A 13,659-nucleotide genomic window follows, 5' to 3' on the forward strand; every position below is an offset into this window, starting at 1 on the left:
AAGTAATATGTAAGTTATCTATAGTTGACCAAACTTTCACCAGAATTTTCTAGCCATTTCGCTGATGGATAGCATACCCAGTGAAGAAGACCACCACAGGAAGGAGCAGATTATGGACAAGCAGCGGATGAAGCGGGCGAATTTGTGCTCCGTGATTAAGCGAGAACAATTTTTGTGGGTCGTCCAGATCGGAGGTGACGAGTTGGTCGAGCAGCTAATCGAGAAAATCAAAGAAAGATTTAACTTTCCGGAGCACATGCCGCTCAAAGTTTACCTGGCAAAGGACGAGGGTGGCAATTGGCTCAGCGAAGACCATCCCGACTACCAACGCATGATCGAGACCGGGGAGATGTCGGGGGAGATCAAGAGGATTGTCCGCGAGGGCGAGATGCAGTGGTACCAGAAGATGAACGACGAGGAGTATGGCTTTCCGCTCGAACATGAGCTTGTGCCTGGTGTAGTTCACGTGCTGCTTGACATTCCAGCCGAGGTGCGCTCTCGATGGGCTGGCTACTCTGATGGTGCGTCATATACGTAGGTGGTGTGGTGTCTTTGACTTCTTGTTGAGATTTAACTCTGATATTGGTGTCTGAGCAGAGTATCTGGAATGGCTGGAGGAGATGAAGGCTCGTCGTTCAAACCCATGGTGGATTTTCACGAGCTGCTTTTCGACGCTAAGACGGGATGCACCGCTACCTGCTACTTCGCCGTCTGCGAAGAAAAGTACGTAAGCCTTGCGGAAGGCACTTCAACAGCAACGTCTTTACTGTGATTTTTGTCCGCTTTCGCAACAATCGCAATAGGCTGCTACTGCTAATTTCAGCAATTAGCGTGATTTGCATCGCCTACCCTTCGTAATAAAATAATAACAGTGACTTACGAATTTCCAGTCAATTATAGCAAATCCATCGTCAGCTCCCGCGCATAGTGAGCCCAAGTGCGGGCCCAGCGCGCGCAGCTACTGGCCAACAGCGCTCCTCCGGAGGCATAGTTCGATCCAAGCATCTCGGCAGCAGGAGACATCATGGCGAAGGCGGTGTGCACGCTCTACGGCGACGACGCAACGGTGTACGGCACGCTGGTGATCACGCAGGCGCACGAGGACGCCAAGAGCGTCATCACGGGCGAGCTCAAGGGCCTGACGGCCGGCAAGCACGCGCTGCACGTGAACGTGTTCGGCGACGCCCAGGGCGGCGTGTTCAACCCGTTCGGCAAGAACCACGGCGGCCCCGAGGACGAGGAGCGCTGCGTGGGCTCGCTGGGAAACGTGGAGGTCGGAGAGGACGGCAGCGTCAAGGTGCACGTGGAGGACAAGCTGGTGAAGCTCATCGGCCCGCACTCCATCATCGGCCGCAGCATCGTGGTGCATGAGGGCGAGGACGACCTGGGCAAGGGCGGCCACGAGCTGTCGCTGCAGAACGGCAACGCCGGCGCCATCAAGGCCCACGGCGTGGTCGGCATCTCCAGCTAGACGGCGGCAGACGCAGGCAGCTGCAGATGAAGCAGAGGTTACTCACTCACTACAAGACAAGGCTACTTTCTGTCGTGCTGCAGCGGTCGCGTGCGGACGTGTTCAGGTTATTAAATAGGTAATGACACGTGTGCGATGCCCCTTTCGAGAGTCTGTTGCTGCTGTGGGCACGGAACAGGATGAAGATGGCAGAGATTTTTTTCTTGTTGTTTCAGAGGTCTAGAGGTGGCTACTCAATTGAATTGAGCTCGACTGCTGGCCGGAGCTGCAGGAGCTGGACGCAAAATGGGTGTGGGGAACGGAGTCTGCAGCTGCTGTTGCTGCTTACGCCGTGATGCTGTTGCGCTTCCCTTCGTAGACCTTGGGCTTGTGCTCGGGCACGGGGGACGGCGGCGCGCTCTCGGAGGCGTTGGACTGGTTGTCGCCTTTGCGGCTGCTGCTCTTGCTCTTCTTGCGGTGCTTGCGCTGCAGCGCCTCCACCACGAGCTCGAGCTTGCGCAGGTCATGCGCCTTCTGGTTGGCCTCGAGCTTGGTGCGCGCCAGTTCCTCCTCCATGTCCTGGAAGCGGCGGCCGCGCTCGCTCTTCTGGTAGTTGTGCACGTCGGTCAGGCGCTGCTCCAGGCGCTGCTTCTCGCGCGTGAGCTCCGCCATCTGCGCGCGCAGGCGGGCGGCCTCCTGCGCCGCCTCGTGCTGCTGCTCCTTGCTCTCCTCCCGGAGCCTGGCCACCTCGTCCACGGGCACGAAGTCTTTGAGCTCCATCACGACGGGCGGCGGCGCTAGTCTAGCGGCTTCGTCCACCTTGGCCTGCGCCTCCTCCTCAACTTGACGCCGCGCCTCCATCAATTCCTGCTCCATTCGAGGCACTTCACCCAGCAGCAGCGCCTGGAACCGCTCGGCGTACGACAGGCGGGTGGCAGCCGCCAGGTCCTCGGCCACCTCATTGTTGCTGTTCTCGTCCTCCAGCGCCAAGATGCCCGTCTCGAGCTTGTTGCTACTGCTGCTTCTCGCCGGCTGCTGCTCCGCCAGCATCAAGACGCCGACCACGGCGTCAATCACGCGCTTTCCCATGGCGTCGTCCACCTGCTGCACGAACGGGTGTCCGAGGCGCATGTACTGGTTGAACAGCACGCGCACGAGTGCCACGAGCCCCGAGCGCGAGGCCAAGCTCTCCGTCAGTTCGGCCAGGTAGTGCGTCACGCGCGTCGCGTGCTTGACGCTCAGGTACGAGTGCAGCAGCTGCTGGCCAGCGTAGGCCGCAAAGGTCTGCAGCAGGTGCAGCTCCAGGTCGGACTGGCTGGCGCTGGCCACCAGCGCCGTGTCCTGCACGTCGTCGGGCACCAGCACGAGCGCCGTGGAGCTGCTGCCCCCGCGGGAGGACGGCGGCGGCGGCACCTCGTCGGTCGGCAGCGTCATCATGATGGTCGTCTTGGTCTGCTACTGCTGCTGCTGCTTGCTTAGGCGTGTGCGGGACGCGGCGGAGAGACACGAGTGCCGAGACAATGCGAGAAGTCTCAGCTGGGGGCAACGGCGGCAAAAGGTAAAGCTGCTCGCGTGCGCCTCTTCCGTAAAGATTGAGATGCAGACGTGACGAGCACGGCGACTCCGGTGGTCGACACATGGCTGCATGACGTCGCCGCCTCGTCTCATGCCCAACGTTGAAGTTGAAGGCAACGAGGGCCTGGGCCTGGAATTTTGTATGGACCTCGCAATGTGTATCGGTGTGCGGGCGTGGAGTCATTGGTCAGAGGTGCGCGTGCTGCTGATGAGCTACTGATGAGCATTCTGCTGGAGATGAGCAGAAACGAAGGCACGCGTGCGGACAGCAAAAATAAAATATGCCAACACTTCACTGCAACTGGAGCACGATCTCACGATCTCGATGCCGCACGCCTTCAGAGAACAAGCGGCGCTTAACTGTGCGCGTCCGCCATCGCATGTGTGGCAACTTCCCGTGCGCATCGAAATAGTCGGCGCTATAAAAACAATCGACAGCAAGGCTCCACAATCGACCCTCGCTTCCTTCCGCCGTTTGATCAAAGCGAGCATCTCATTCCTCAACTCACCAAGCTCGGCACAAGCCCCGACGACAACAACCCTCTGTCAGCCCAGCCACCAAGATGTTCAAGTCTTTCCTGCTCGCGATCATCCTCACGGCGGCGACTACTACGTCCTCGGTCAGGGCCATCACCTGCGGCACTGGAGAGAGTCAGATGAGCGTTGAAGGTGTTGAAGGCATCTTCTGCGTGGCCGGCGACCCGTGCATCGCCACCTTCAGCACCGGTGCTTGTCCTGCGACCCAGGAAGGTCTCCCCTATGGATCGTACTGCGGCGTCGTCGCGTCCGGCGTCTACGGCTGCAAGACGTACACTAGTCCTCAAACGGAAGCTCCCACGCCCGAACCAACGACTGAAGCTCCGACTCCAGAGCCCACAACGGCAGCACCGACCCCGGAGCCCACAACCGCAGCGCCTGCCACCACTGAGCCGGCAACAACTCAGCCACCAACGACGCAGCCGCCGACTATTGCTCCCATCCCGATCAGTCCGTTCACGAACTGCTCCTCTGAGAGCACTCAGGTGAGCGTACAGGGGCTGAAGGGCGCCTACTGCGTCAATGAACCAGTGTGTGTGGAGAAGGTGTCGACGGGCAATTGTCCTGCCCCTCAGGACGGTCTGCAGTTTGGCTCCTTCTGCGACCTGCTCAAGACCGGCGCTTACGGCTGCAGGCCGTACACGGCCGACAACGTCCCCACCAATGTCACGTACGACGCGCCCTTGGACTGCTCGACGAACCCGGCAGGCGACACCCCCGTGAGCATCGTCAGCGCCGACAGGGACTTCTGCGCGTCCGAACCCGTGTGCTCGGGCAGCATCTTCGGCAACTGCCCGCAGATCCAGGACGGCTTGACGCAGAACTCCGAGTGCATGGTCATTGACACGGGCGTCTACGGCTGCATGTTCATGGCCAGCACCTAATCGACAAGGCCTCCAATGCCTTACTTCTTTCTACCACCTAGAGATAGGACCACAATTAACCCTTAATACCAGCAAACTATCACTTCATGCGAATGCTCTGGTTTCATTCTCTTCCGCTTATCTCGTTGCCTTCACACGTAAATATGCACTTCAGCCAGGAATCGGCACCTCATGGCTCCCTCCCTCCCTTCCTCACTTGGACTTGCACACGGGGCAGACGCATCCAGTGCAAGGACAATTGCCAGCTGGACAGCCACACGCCGGGCAATTCCCTTCGGTCACACGCATCCCCGCCTCGCTGCCGCCGGCACAGGGCATCGGCTGCGAAGCAGATTGATTCGGACCGCAGATCGGGCAGCCACACTTGGTGCACGGACACTTGGCAGGACATTCACAGGCTGGACATCCTCCGGCTGCAGCGCGTTCAGCGGCGGCGACACAATTGCCACCGCACACCATCGTCGACGAAGTCGCAGACTGGATCGGGGGCTCGATGGTTTGCGCTTTTCCTCCTTCGGTCTTGCTGCTGCATACTTGGCACTCGCAGTCCTTGCACGAACACTTGTCCGCCGGCGATCCGCAATTTGTGCAAGACTCGTGGCTCACGTGCTCGCCAGTCGCGTGGGTTCCGGATCCAGGTTGCGCTGGGGGAATTGAAGTATCGGCGCACTGAGCCTTGGTCTCCTCTTGGTCCTTGACCGACTGCACGTTTGTCGTGGTTCCCACTGTCATCTCGTCTTCAAAGGTTTTTGAAAAGTGAACAGTGAATGGCACGTCGAAAGCATCAGGGGGGGATTTCTCGCAATCCTCTCAGATGCGTGCGACACCAGTTCTCAAGAAAAAGGTTTTGCACAACGGGGTACACCCTCAACCATCACTGTAGGCGAGTCGACTATTTCATTTACCCGAGCACCCACCAGCACGCGATGAAAACGACAAAACTTTACTGGGATTGTCATTCTCAGCTCAATAGTTACTTAAATGCAAAACTAAAACCTTACTTCGACTGCTACCTTCTTCTGTCATTCAGTCTCTTCGTCCGCAGTCGCAGCCATGGGCAACGTTGGTCCCTTTCGCCTCGCTCAGTTCACGCCACAGTTCTGCAGAGACTCGTTGAATATGCACGTGGTCCGCCTCTCCATCACTCCAACAGCAGACACACTCACCAGAACTTCACTCCCAACGCCCGCCAAGCGCAAAGCTTAGCGCAGCAAGCCGCACATGCACTTGCCGCCAGGACTTCCGCAGCTGTCGCACTCGCCAGAGCCATGGGCCTTTTCGCTTTGCTTCCCGCCGAGCAGCGGCTGTGTCTCCTGCTTGGAGCCGGCGTGTTGTTCACTCGAAGGCGTCGGCATCTTCATCCCGCTCGTCTCCTTCTTGCTGGTGCAAGCCGCGCAGTTGCAGCCTTGGCACGAACACTTGTCCGGGGGGCAGCCGCAGCCACGACAGGCCTCGCGCTTCGAACAGCACGCGCGGCACTTGCAGTCTTTGCACGAACAGTTGTTGGCCGACGAGCCACAACTCACGCAGTCTCGGCGGTTATCGCAGCACACCTTGCAGTTGCAGTCCTTGCACGAACACTTCCCAGCGGACAACCCGCACGTCGCGCAGGTTCCCTGGGTCTTGAGCGACTCCTGCGGCAGGTGCGACTTGGACTCTTGCTTGGCGCCACTCTCGCAACGAGTGCAGCGGCAGTGCTCCGACTTCTTCCCCGCGACGCAGCGCTTCAAGTGAGCCATCTCCAGAGCGGACTGCGCCCACGCCACGCCGTGGTTGCACTTCTCGCTCTCACCGCCCCCGAAGCTCGCCTTCTTGGCAGCGCACGAGTGAGCCTGGCCTTCGGTTTCGCAGCAGAGCACACCGAAGATCACAGGCGTGTCCGACGTCGTGTTGAGCTTCATGATTCCGTTGGCCACGGCCTGGCTCATGGTCTCGCACATGTGCGTGCCGTCTTGCACGAGGCAACCGACGCAGATCACGGCGTCCGGGCGGTGGCTCGAGTCCTTGCAGTGGATCACGCGTGCAGCCGCGTACGGCAGCTCGAAGGCGCCCGACACCTCCACCAGGTGCAGGTCTTCATCCGCCACGCCCTTGGCCAGCAGCTCCTCGGAGCACGCCTCGGTGAGCGAGTGGACCACCTTCCCGTACCAGCGCGAGGCGATGATCGTCACGCGCAGCCCCTTGCCGTCGAGTCTGCTCGATTCGGTTGCACCAGGGTGCTCAATGAGCACAGGACTGTGCGGCTTGCCTTCGTGGTGGCCGTGGGTGCCGCCTTCACCGTGGCCTTTCGGGTGCTCTTCCTTCGACGCGAACTTCATCTTGGTCGTCGTCTTCTCAACGCCGGGAGGGGCCATCGTTTTCAGCAGTGATCCGCAAAATCAAGAGTGACCAAGTCGAGCGAGCTGTTTGTTCTGCTGTGCGACGTGGTCACGAATGGCTTCAACTGTAGGAACTTCAAGCATAGACAAGGTTTCGTCGCTCGCTGGGAAAAGTCCTTGCTCAGCAGCAAACAGCCAAATCCTTCGCATCGCACCGTTAGAATCCAATACGACTGGGAACTCGAGCAGAATACTCTAGCCGCCTTTGAGCCATCTTACAGCTATATGTATGTTTCGTGTCCCACCAGTTACATGCCATTTTTCCACGATTCCCCCGGTAGTGGAAAAACCAGCGAGGCAGTTGGTCGACCTTCATTACTACTGCAAGCCGGCAATCACGGCGGCTTGCATCGTCCAACCAATTAAGGCACCATTTCTTCCTCATCTAGCGGCCTGAAGGTTGCATCCCCGTGGAAGTCTAGTTCCTCCATATACACCTGGGTCTGCAATGATAGCACCAATCGGACTAATCAATCAGCCGCATAATCACACGTTTCCCACCAATCCTTGGTATCACGCGCAAGTCGCGTCTCCGTGATGAGGACTTCGCTGGATCGACCTGCCGCACAACCACCGCATGATCGATACACGGTACCGATACCAGCGTTTGAAATGAACACACTCAAGGCGATGTTCTTGTCAAATTCCATTGCATATAGTGTTTCTAGATTGAGCACTTCCTCCCGTCGCTCGCTTCTGGTTGCAGCTCTAAGTGCTCCGAGAGAATCGGCGCGACTGAGGCGGGGGCTCGTAATCGCTCGGAAGTTGCGGTTCGCAACGACAGAATCGCCGGAAGCGCGAGAGAGGACAGATTCAGCGATAGACTGCTCCTGGTTCTTCTCGTTTCGCCATCGCTTTCCGCTGGTTTAACAACACTTTCTTCAAACCGTGCATGATTCGCCGACTTTTTCGTCTTGACACTTGCCGACTCCAAGCGCTTAATCTCGCTGTCCCGCTTGGCTCTTCGTATCCTACTGGTCATCCGACGTCGCACTCGGAACATCCTGAAAGTCGACTGAATGACGATGGCCCTGCGCCAGCGGAAGGCGTATCCACGCATAGCCAACTCGTCCACCTTCTCCTGGACTGTGAGGCTTTCCAGAGGCAAAACCCTCATCGTGAGAACCAGCAGCAGATCCGTAAATCGGAACATGTTTGGTGGGCACAAGTGATCCGGGTTCGCACTGACGTTCACACTGCCATTAAGACCGTCGTAGCTCCCAAGACCGAGGCGCACTCGATACGTCAACTCGGCGATACGAGCTTCAATGTCGTGAAAAGTTTCACGTCGTCGTTGATGTACTACAATAGACAGTGCTGTCAGTTCTTCCGGCTTCATGTCTTCGTTCCTTAAGCTATCCATCATTGCGTTGTGGGTACCAAGTCCAAGCGGAGGCTCTAGCTTCGTGAGCAGTGCCAGTAAGTGTTTCCTGTGCAACAGTCCCAGCGCATCTGTGTCAAAGTCGCTCCAAGTCATCTGGAAGCGCTTGAGATGCTCCGCTTGGAAGCCCAAGAGCTGGTCTTTATCATCTGCTCTGGCAGACATGAGCACGTACGTGTCGACCATCGTGGACGCGTACAAATTCTGCAGGATCAGCACCACCAGCACGTAGAAAATGTTGTAAAACAGAGCGCTGATCGTCGGAGACCCGCAGTCGCTAGAGGAGCGCCCCCATAGTACACACTGAGGCGGTGCGACACTGGAAGCCAAGTACGTAGCGTACCAGTCCTCACCCGCAGCAAACTTTACGAAAGCCGAATACGCCATGGGAAAGGTTGTCAAGTTGAGATTCGAGTTCAATCCGGACGCCCAACGCGTAAGTGAGAACACTTGCACGCCCACAATGGCGAAGACGAAGAGTACATACCCCAGCAGAAGCGTCACCTTGAGGGTGAGCTGGACGCTCGCCAGTAGAGTCCGAAACAATGTCCGAAGAGCGCGAGACCGCTCGAGTACCAGGGAAAGATGCTTGAAGTCGAATGCACGGGTCATGCCCAGGATGAGCAGCACGGGCGAGTCGGAGATGAGGGGGCCCACCAACATGATGAACGCCGTGCAGCTATTGAACGTTCTCCACGTGAACCCTTTCATGAGGAAGTCTCTCCACCCGACAGCGGCGACGCGCAGCACAGCGTCAAATGCGTAGATTAGGGAGAAAATGTAGTGGAACCACCACACACCAGCCGCCACATCCACGTCTCCATCGGCATTCCCGCGATGAACGGGAGAACGATACCAAGCGAGGAGCGACGTGTGTAGAATGACCACCGTACTGATAAATCCCCGGAACGAGCGCTTTTGCATGTACACCTGAGCTAGTAGCATGAACTTGCTCGTCGGAAGCGGATACTTGGGGCGCATTGCTACGATCGCTTGCTTCTTACGCAGCCAGATGAGCTGGAGGTTCGTGAGTAGAAGTGTTCCATTGTAGCAGCGGAAGTTGTTCATGAGAATCCCTGCGAATACTTTGAGCAGATAAAATCTGGTGAAGAAGAGAAAAGCGACGAAGAATCCGGCGAAGTACGTCGAGGCAATGGCTGCCGCTTGGTGGTCGTTGTTGACGTCCGTATCATCCGCAAAGTCCATGGCGATATTCACAACTGGCAGCCAGCCTTTCATCGATACCAGGAACAGAATGGATGACATGGCCCCAGTGATGTTGTCGAAATGTAACCCAGAAAGATTCCCCCACACTCGAGGTGTCAGGATGCCCGTCGCGCTGTTCCAGAAGACCCCAACGCACTTGTCTTCCGTGTCGACGGATGGATCACTGCAGTACGCGAATCTCCCGCCAAAAATCTGCATCCCCAGCGTCGCGAACGAGTAAAAGAGGAAAATCGAGAGCACGACGCAGTAGAAAATCGGTCTGGCGGATTGTTTTAGAGCTTCCGTGATGACTCGGAACGTTCTGACGCGGTAAAATACTCGGATCGGGCCGAATGCTCGCCCGAGTCGAAAGAGGGAGATCATTGTCGAGTGGGGCAATAGCAGCAGGAGGGAACAGGCCATGAGCACCACCATATTGATCTGATTCCATGTATCCGAGAGATAACTTTTGGGAGTGAAGATGAATCCACGGGAGATAACCTTGAGCGCGAACTCAAAGAAGAGCACGAAAGCGTACACCACGTCGCTTAATGTTGTGAGTTCCTGGATGAGCGACGAGTACAGAGGCGACTGCACTGTCAGCATGACGGTTCGGATCACAATCGCTGCGAAGATGTATTTCTCCGTCTCCTTTTCGAGTCGACGCGCTTTCAGTCGCACCCATGACTGCGGAGGGAAGAGGAACAAGGACACGTCCGCCATGAGCCAGTGTCCGTCGAAGAACTGCCTCACATAGCCCGTTGCTCCGCCCGAAGAAGTCCACCCCGTCCACTCGTCAGAAGCTTGGGTATCTGTCGGGCTTTCGGGTCCCGAAGCAGGGACAACCACTGCACTAGCACTAGCAGCAGAAGTAGCAGTAGTAGTCCCATCTTCGATCGGAGCTACACTCGCTTGGTTCTTCTGTTTTCCTTGGGCTGGAGTGGGGGGCTCGAGTTGAAAGTACTTGCGGTCCTGCTGGGTCTTCGTCGTCCCGTAGTACCCTTTGAGCTTTAAGAAGTCGGACGTTGGCAGGACATTGAACAACCGCGCCTTGAACGCCTCCGAAGCCGAGAGAGCTCGCTGAGCGCGCTTTTTCGCGCTTCCTGGCAAGCTGACGTTCATGATATCCCCCTGGTACAGGTTGCTAAACTCCTCGACGAAAGTGTACATGTCGAAGAGATGAATCCGCTGCATGGCGAACATTCGGTCTTGGAACAACTCGCTCAGTGTTTTCCTGCGTTCGTCCCCTTTCATCGCAAAGTTGCGGAGTAGTACAACCAGCATAAAGTTGAGAGCAATGAATCGACACAGCACAACGTACGCGAGGTAGTACAGCAGCGCGACTCCAAACGAACTCGCCTGAAGCGAAGCGTGGAAGATGGGCCAAATGCTGCCACCATTCGAGAACTTGAACAGCGTGAGCATGCTGTCACTGAACGTGTTAAAGTGTGACTGCATCGTGAGCGGGAAGTTGCCTCCGAACAGATTCATGCCGACTACAGCGAACACGCTGTTGAGCAGCAGATGGAACGCAATGGAGCTCAAGAACGCGGGAACACTCGACAGAATCGCGTCCAGTACCAGCAGCAGCTTGTTGTTCTGACGCACGACTCTGAACGGCCTCACTAGGCGAAACAACCGCAGCACGAAGATCCCGCGCGCGTAGCTGTCCGTATAGAGGAGAACGGAGCACGTGAGTAGAAGGAACTCGACGCACGCGATCACGAGCAGCACAAAGTCCAATCGGTTCCACGGGTTCTGCAAGTAACTGAAAAGTCCACCAGCAGCGGCTGCGATGATAATAAATTCAGTGCCATACACAAGCATAAGGAAGTTCTCGATCAGGTACAGCCGAGCCGCGTAGCTCTCGCTCATTCCGTGATATTCCAGCGCGAACAATACAGAATTGAAGAAGACCACGAGGTTCATCAAGTGCTCGAACGCCAACGACTCGGCAATGGACGAAATTTTGTCCATGGTGGAGCTCCCAGGCTCGATAAGGAAAAATATCCGCTCTTGACGCAGCCTGCACCAGCTTAAAAACGTGCCGTCGGACCTTGTAAAGAGAGGAGACTGCAGTAACCACTCCTTGAACCGTGCTCGGTACACTTGCCACTGCGCATCAACCACTTGCATCACGTCTGGGAAAGCTTCCGTCCCTTTGGGGAACTGCACTCGAGCCTTCTTGAGGTATTTCTCCATTCGTTTCTCCGCCTCCGCGTGTTTCGCAGCGCGCACGATCGACACAGTGATGTAGCTGCCACGAACGATTCCTACGAACAAGGACAGGATCATGTAGCTCACAAACACCACAAGCCCGATGAAGTAGATGATGGAGAGATATGACGAGGCCTGCTGAGCTCCGTCTAGTGATGGTCCAAACCCCGAGCGCAGCGTTATCAAAAATACGGTGAGGAAGGACGCTTCGAACGAGTGGAAGCCGGTATACCCTCTGTCCGGCGGTGGCATGGCTACGCACTCCATATTGGACTTGCAACTCGACGCAGTGTCGTCCATCCGGCAGAAATGGACTGGAGTTTCAGCCACGTACGTTTTACTAGACTCTCCAGCAGCCATTGGGGCGATAAAGATGTCCGAATCCGCTTGAATCGCACAGCGATGAGAGAGTGAATCGTTGAAAAGATACATGCCCAAGATCGCGAACAGGAACAGGTAGTAGCAATAGCACAGCACCGCATTTCCCGCCATGGGTAACGAGACGAGGAACGTCTCCATCGTCTCTTGGAAACTTTTCCAGCGCTTGAAGATCCTCATCCCTCGGAACACACGCAGCGACAAGAGGTTGAACCCTGCAAGTGACGAGAAGGGCAGCACTGCGAGCCAGCTGATCGTCACGGCGAAGAGGTCAAACGCGTCCCACTTGCTCCGCAGCAGCGGCATTATCCCCTCAAGGCCAACACCTTTGCAAATCTGCTCAATGGTGAGGAACACCAGCAGCAAGTACTCCAAGACGGTCATCCCGAACCTCGCCACCTCGGCGATTTCGTCGTCGTCTTTGATGTTCGTCACGTACCGGAACGACCGCCATCCCACCGACGTCATGCTGCCCACCACAGCCACCAGCACCGCCAACTCGAAAGACGGATGCGCGATGGCCTGGTAGCAGCGAGTTGGCAGCCCCGTCGGAAGCTGAATGTCACTGAACGTGACAGAATCTTCCGACTCGGGGCTCGATTCGTCTTCCAGTCCCGCTTGTTGTCGGAAGAAAGCACGCGCAATATCGCGCGTGTGCTCGTCTTGGAATTCTAAATCAAAGGTCTCCACTGTGGTGTCAGCTGTCCTCGTGTGGTGGTGCTCTTCTTCTGTTGGTGAACTGTTCTCAGTCGTTGTCTCTGATTCTGTTGTGGCTGGTGTGGGAGGACTTGGGGGTGTCCGGGGCGCGAAACACAGCGATAAGCACCTCTCGTCGCTCTCTGGGAGTTCATCAGCCGTTAAATACTTGATCGTGCGGACAAAGTTGGTGGTCTGACGCCCCGTTCGCACACTTTTAGCGTCTGTGATGACGACACTGACGCTGTTCATCACCATCTTGGCCAGTAGAGACGGCGGCATGTAGCTCTGCAGCGGCAACGCCTTGGGCTGCCAGACCAGCGTCACTTTATCCTCCAGCAGTTTCAAGTCGCCGTTCGTCGGCTCCCCTCGCGCTCCGTGCAGCTTGGCACACACATTTCCATCGCGGAGACTGTCTCGGAAGGCGTCAATCAGCCCCTCGTCGTGCGAATAGGAGGCGATCTCGCTGGCGTCGCTCATCGCTCGTGCTGCTTGTTTCCACCCCACCCACGCGTGCGGCTGTGACGCATGCGCGGCGAGCGTGACGTGCTGACAGGAACTCGCAACTGAGCCACAGAGCCTTGAACACGGAGCTAAAATTATCGGGTGTGAACTGCAGCACGCCCGATTTGGCAGATTGGCAGAGTGGTGGTCACTTTGTTGCAGTTGTTCAACGAAAAAATAAACAGTTGAAGTCAGCAACAGAAAAAAAAACATACACGGCCAAATCCGTATTGTGTCGCACCGTTAGAACCATGTACCTACAGTGCTCGTTCGAAGAAGCTCGAACAGTGGTGGGGTGAACTTTCACTCACTTCTTGCTACCGTCACGATTCATCCAAGCCACGCTGATGGCAGTCTGCGCCCACTCGACTCCAAAGCTCCTCGCTTTCGGCGTCAGTCCAGCGCACTGACGAGCCTGGGCCATATCAGTGCACTTGAGCACGCCGTAGATCA

At 56.8% G+C, this 13,659-nt stretch overlaps 7 protein-coding genes across 7 annotated transcripts; 3 read left to right on the forward strand and 4 right to left on the reverse strand.

The window, feature by feature from the left end:
* Window positions 1–64: 64 nt before the first annotated feature.
* Window positions 65–835, forward strand: PHYSODRAFT_261404 (hypothetical protein; the record flags this gene model as incomplete). The annotated part of the gene is made up of 3 exons (XM_009528905.1): window positions 65–534; window positions 598–727; window positions 824–835. 3 exons carry the CDS (start codon window positions 65–67, stop codon window positions 833–835), a joined length of 612 nt encoding a protein of 203 aa, XP_009527200.1.
* Window positions 836–1,007: 172 nt separating this feature from the next.
* On the forward strand, window positions 1,008–1,617 carry PHYSODRAFT_354651 (hypothetical protein). The gene has a single exon (XM_009528906.1). It carries the CDS (start codon window positions 1,025–1,027, stop codon window positions 1,469–1,471), a length of 447 nt encoding a protein of 148 aa, XP_009527201.1. The 5' UTR covers window positions 1,008–1,024; the 3' UTR covers window positions 1,472–1,617.
* Window positions 1,618–1,795: 178 nt separating this feature from the next.
* Window positions 1,796–2,947, reverse strand: PHYSODRAFT_560475 (hypothetical protein; the record flags this gene model as incomplete). Its single annotated transcript, XM_009528907.1, has 1 exon — window positions 1,796–2,947. Exon 1 carries the CDS (start codon window positions 2,885–2,887, stop codon window positions 1,796–1,798), a length of 1,092 nt encoding a protein of 363 aa, XP_009527202.1. The 5' UTR covers window positions 2,888–2,947.
* A 641-nt stretch (window positions 2,948–3,588) lies between these two features.
* PHYSODRAFT_502535 (hypothetical protein) lies at window positions 3,589–5,119 on the forward strand (the record flags this gene model as incomplete). Its single annotated transcript, XM_009528908.1, has 3 exons — window positions 3,589–4,413; window positions 4,601–4,723; window positions 4,796–5,119. 3 exons carry the CDS (start codon window positions 3,589–3,591, stop codon window positions 5,117–5,119), a joined length of 1,272 nt encoding a protein of 423 aa, XP_009527203.1.
* Window positions 5,120–5,648: 529 nt separating this feature from the next.
* On the reverse strand, window positions 5,649–6,764 carry PHYSODRAFT_502629 (hypothetical protein; the record flags this gene model as incomplete). Its single annotated transcript, XM_009528909.1, has 3 exons — window positions 5,649–5,694; window positions 5,866–6,062; window positions 6,165–6,764. 3 exons carry the CDS (start codon window positions 6,762–6,764, stop codon window positions 5,649–5,651), a joined length of 843 nt encoding a protein of 280 aa, XP_009527204.1.
* A 724-nt stretch (window positions 6,765–7,488) lies between these two features.
* On the reverse strand, window positions 7,489–8,190 carry PHYSODRAFT_503395 (hypothetical protein; the record flags this gene model as incomplete). The annotated part of the gene is made up of 2 exons (XM_009528910.1): window positions 7,489–7,651; window positions 7,754–8,190. The coding sequence occupies 2 exons, from the start codon at window positions 8,188–8,190 to the stop codon at window positions 7,489–7,491; spliced, it is 600 nt and encodes a 199-aa protein (XP_009527205.1).
* A 2,109-nt stretch (window positions 8,191–10,299) lies between these two features.
* PHYSODRAFT_460786 (hypothetical protein) lies at window positions 10,300–13,182 on the reverse strand (the record flags this gene model as incomplete). The annotated part of the gene is made up of 2 exons (XM_009528911.1): window positions 10,300–12,695; window positions 12,819–13,182. Coding segments are annotated over 2 exons (2,760 nt in total), but the record flags the coding sequence as incomplete, so codon positions are not given.
* Window positions 13,183–13,659: the final 477 nt, after the last annotated feature.

Source organism: Phytophthora sojae (genome assembly GCF_000149755.1).
Source record: "Phytophthora sojae unplaced genomic scaffold PHYSOscaffold_4, whole genome shotgun sequence".
Classification (NCBI taxonomy): Eukaryota; Oomycota; class Peronosporomycetes; order Peronosporales; family Peronosporaceae; genus Phytophthora; species Phytophthora sojae.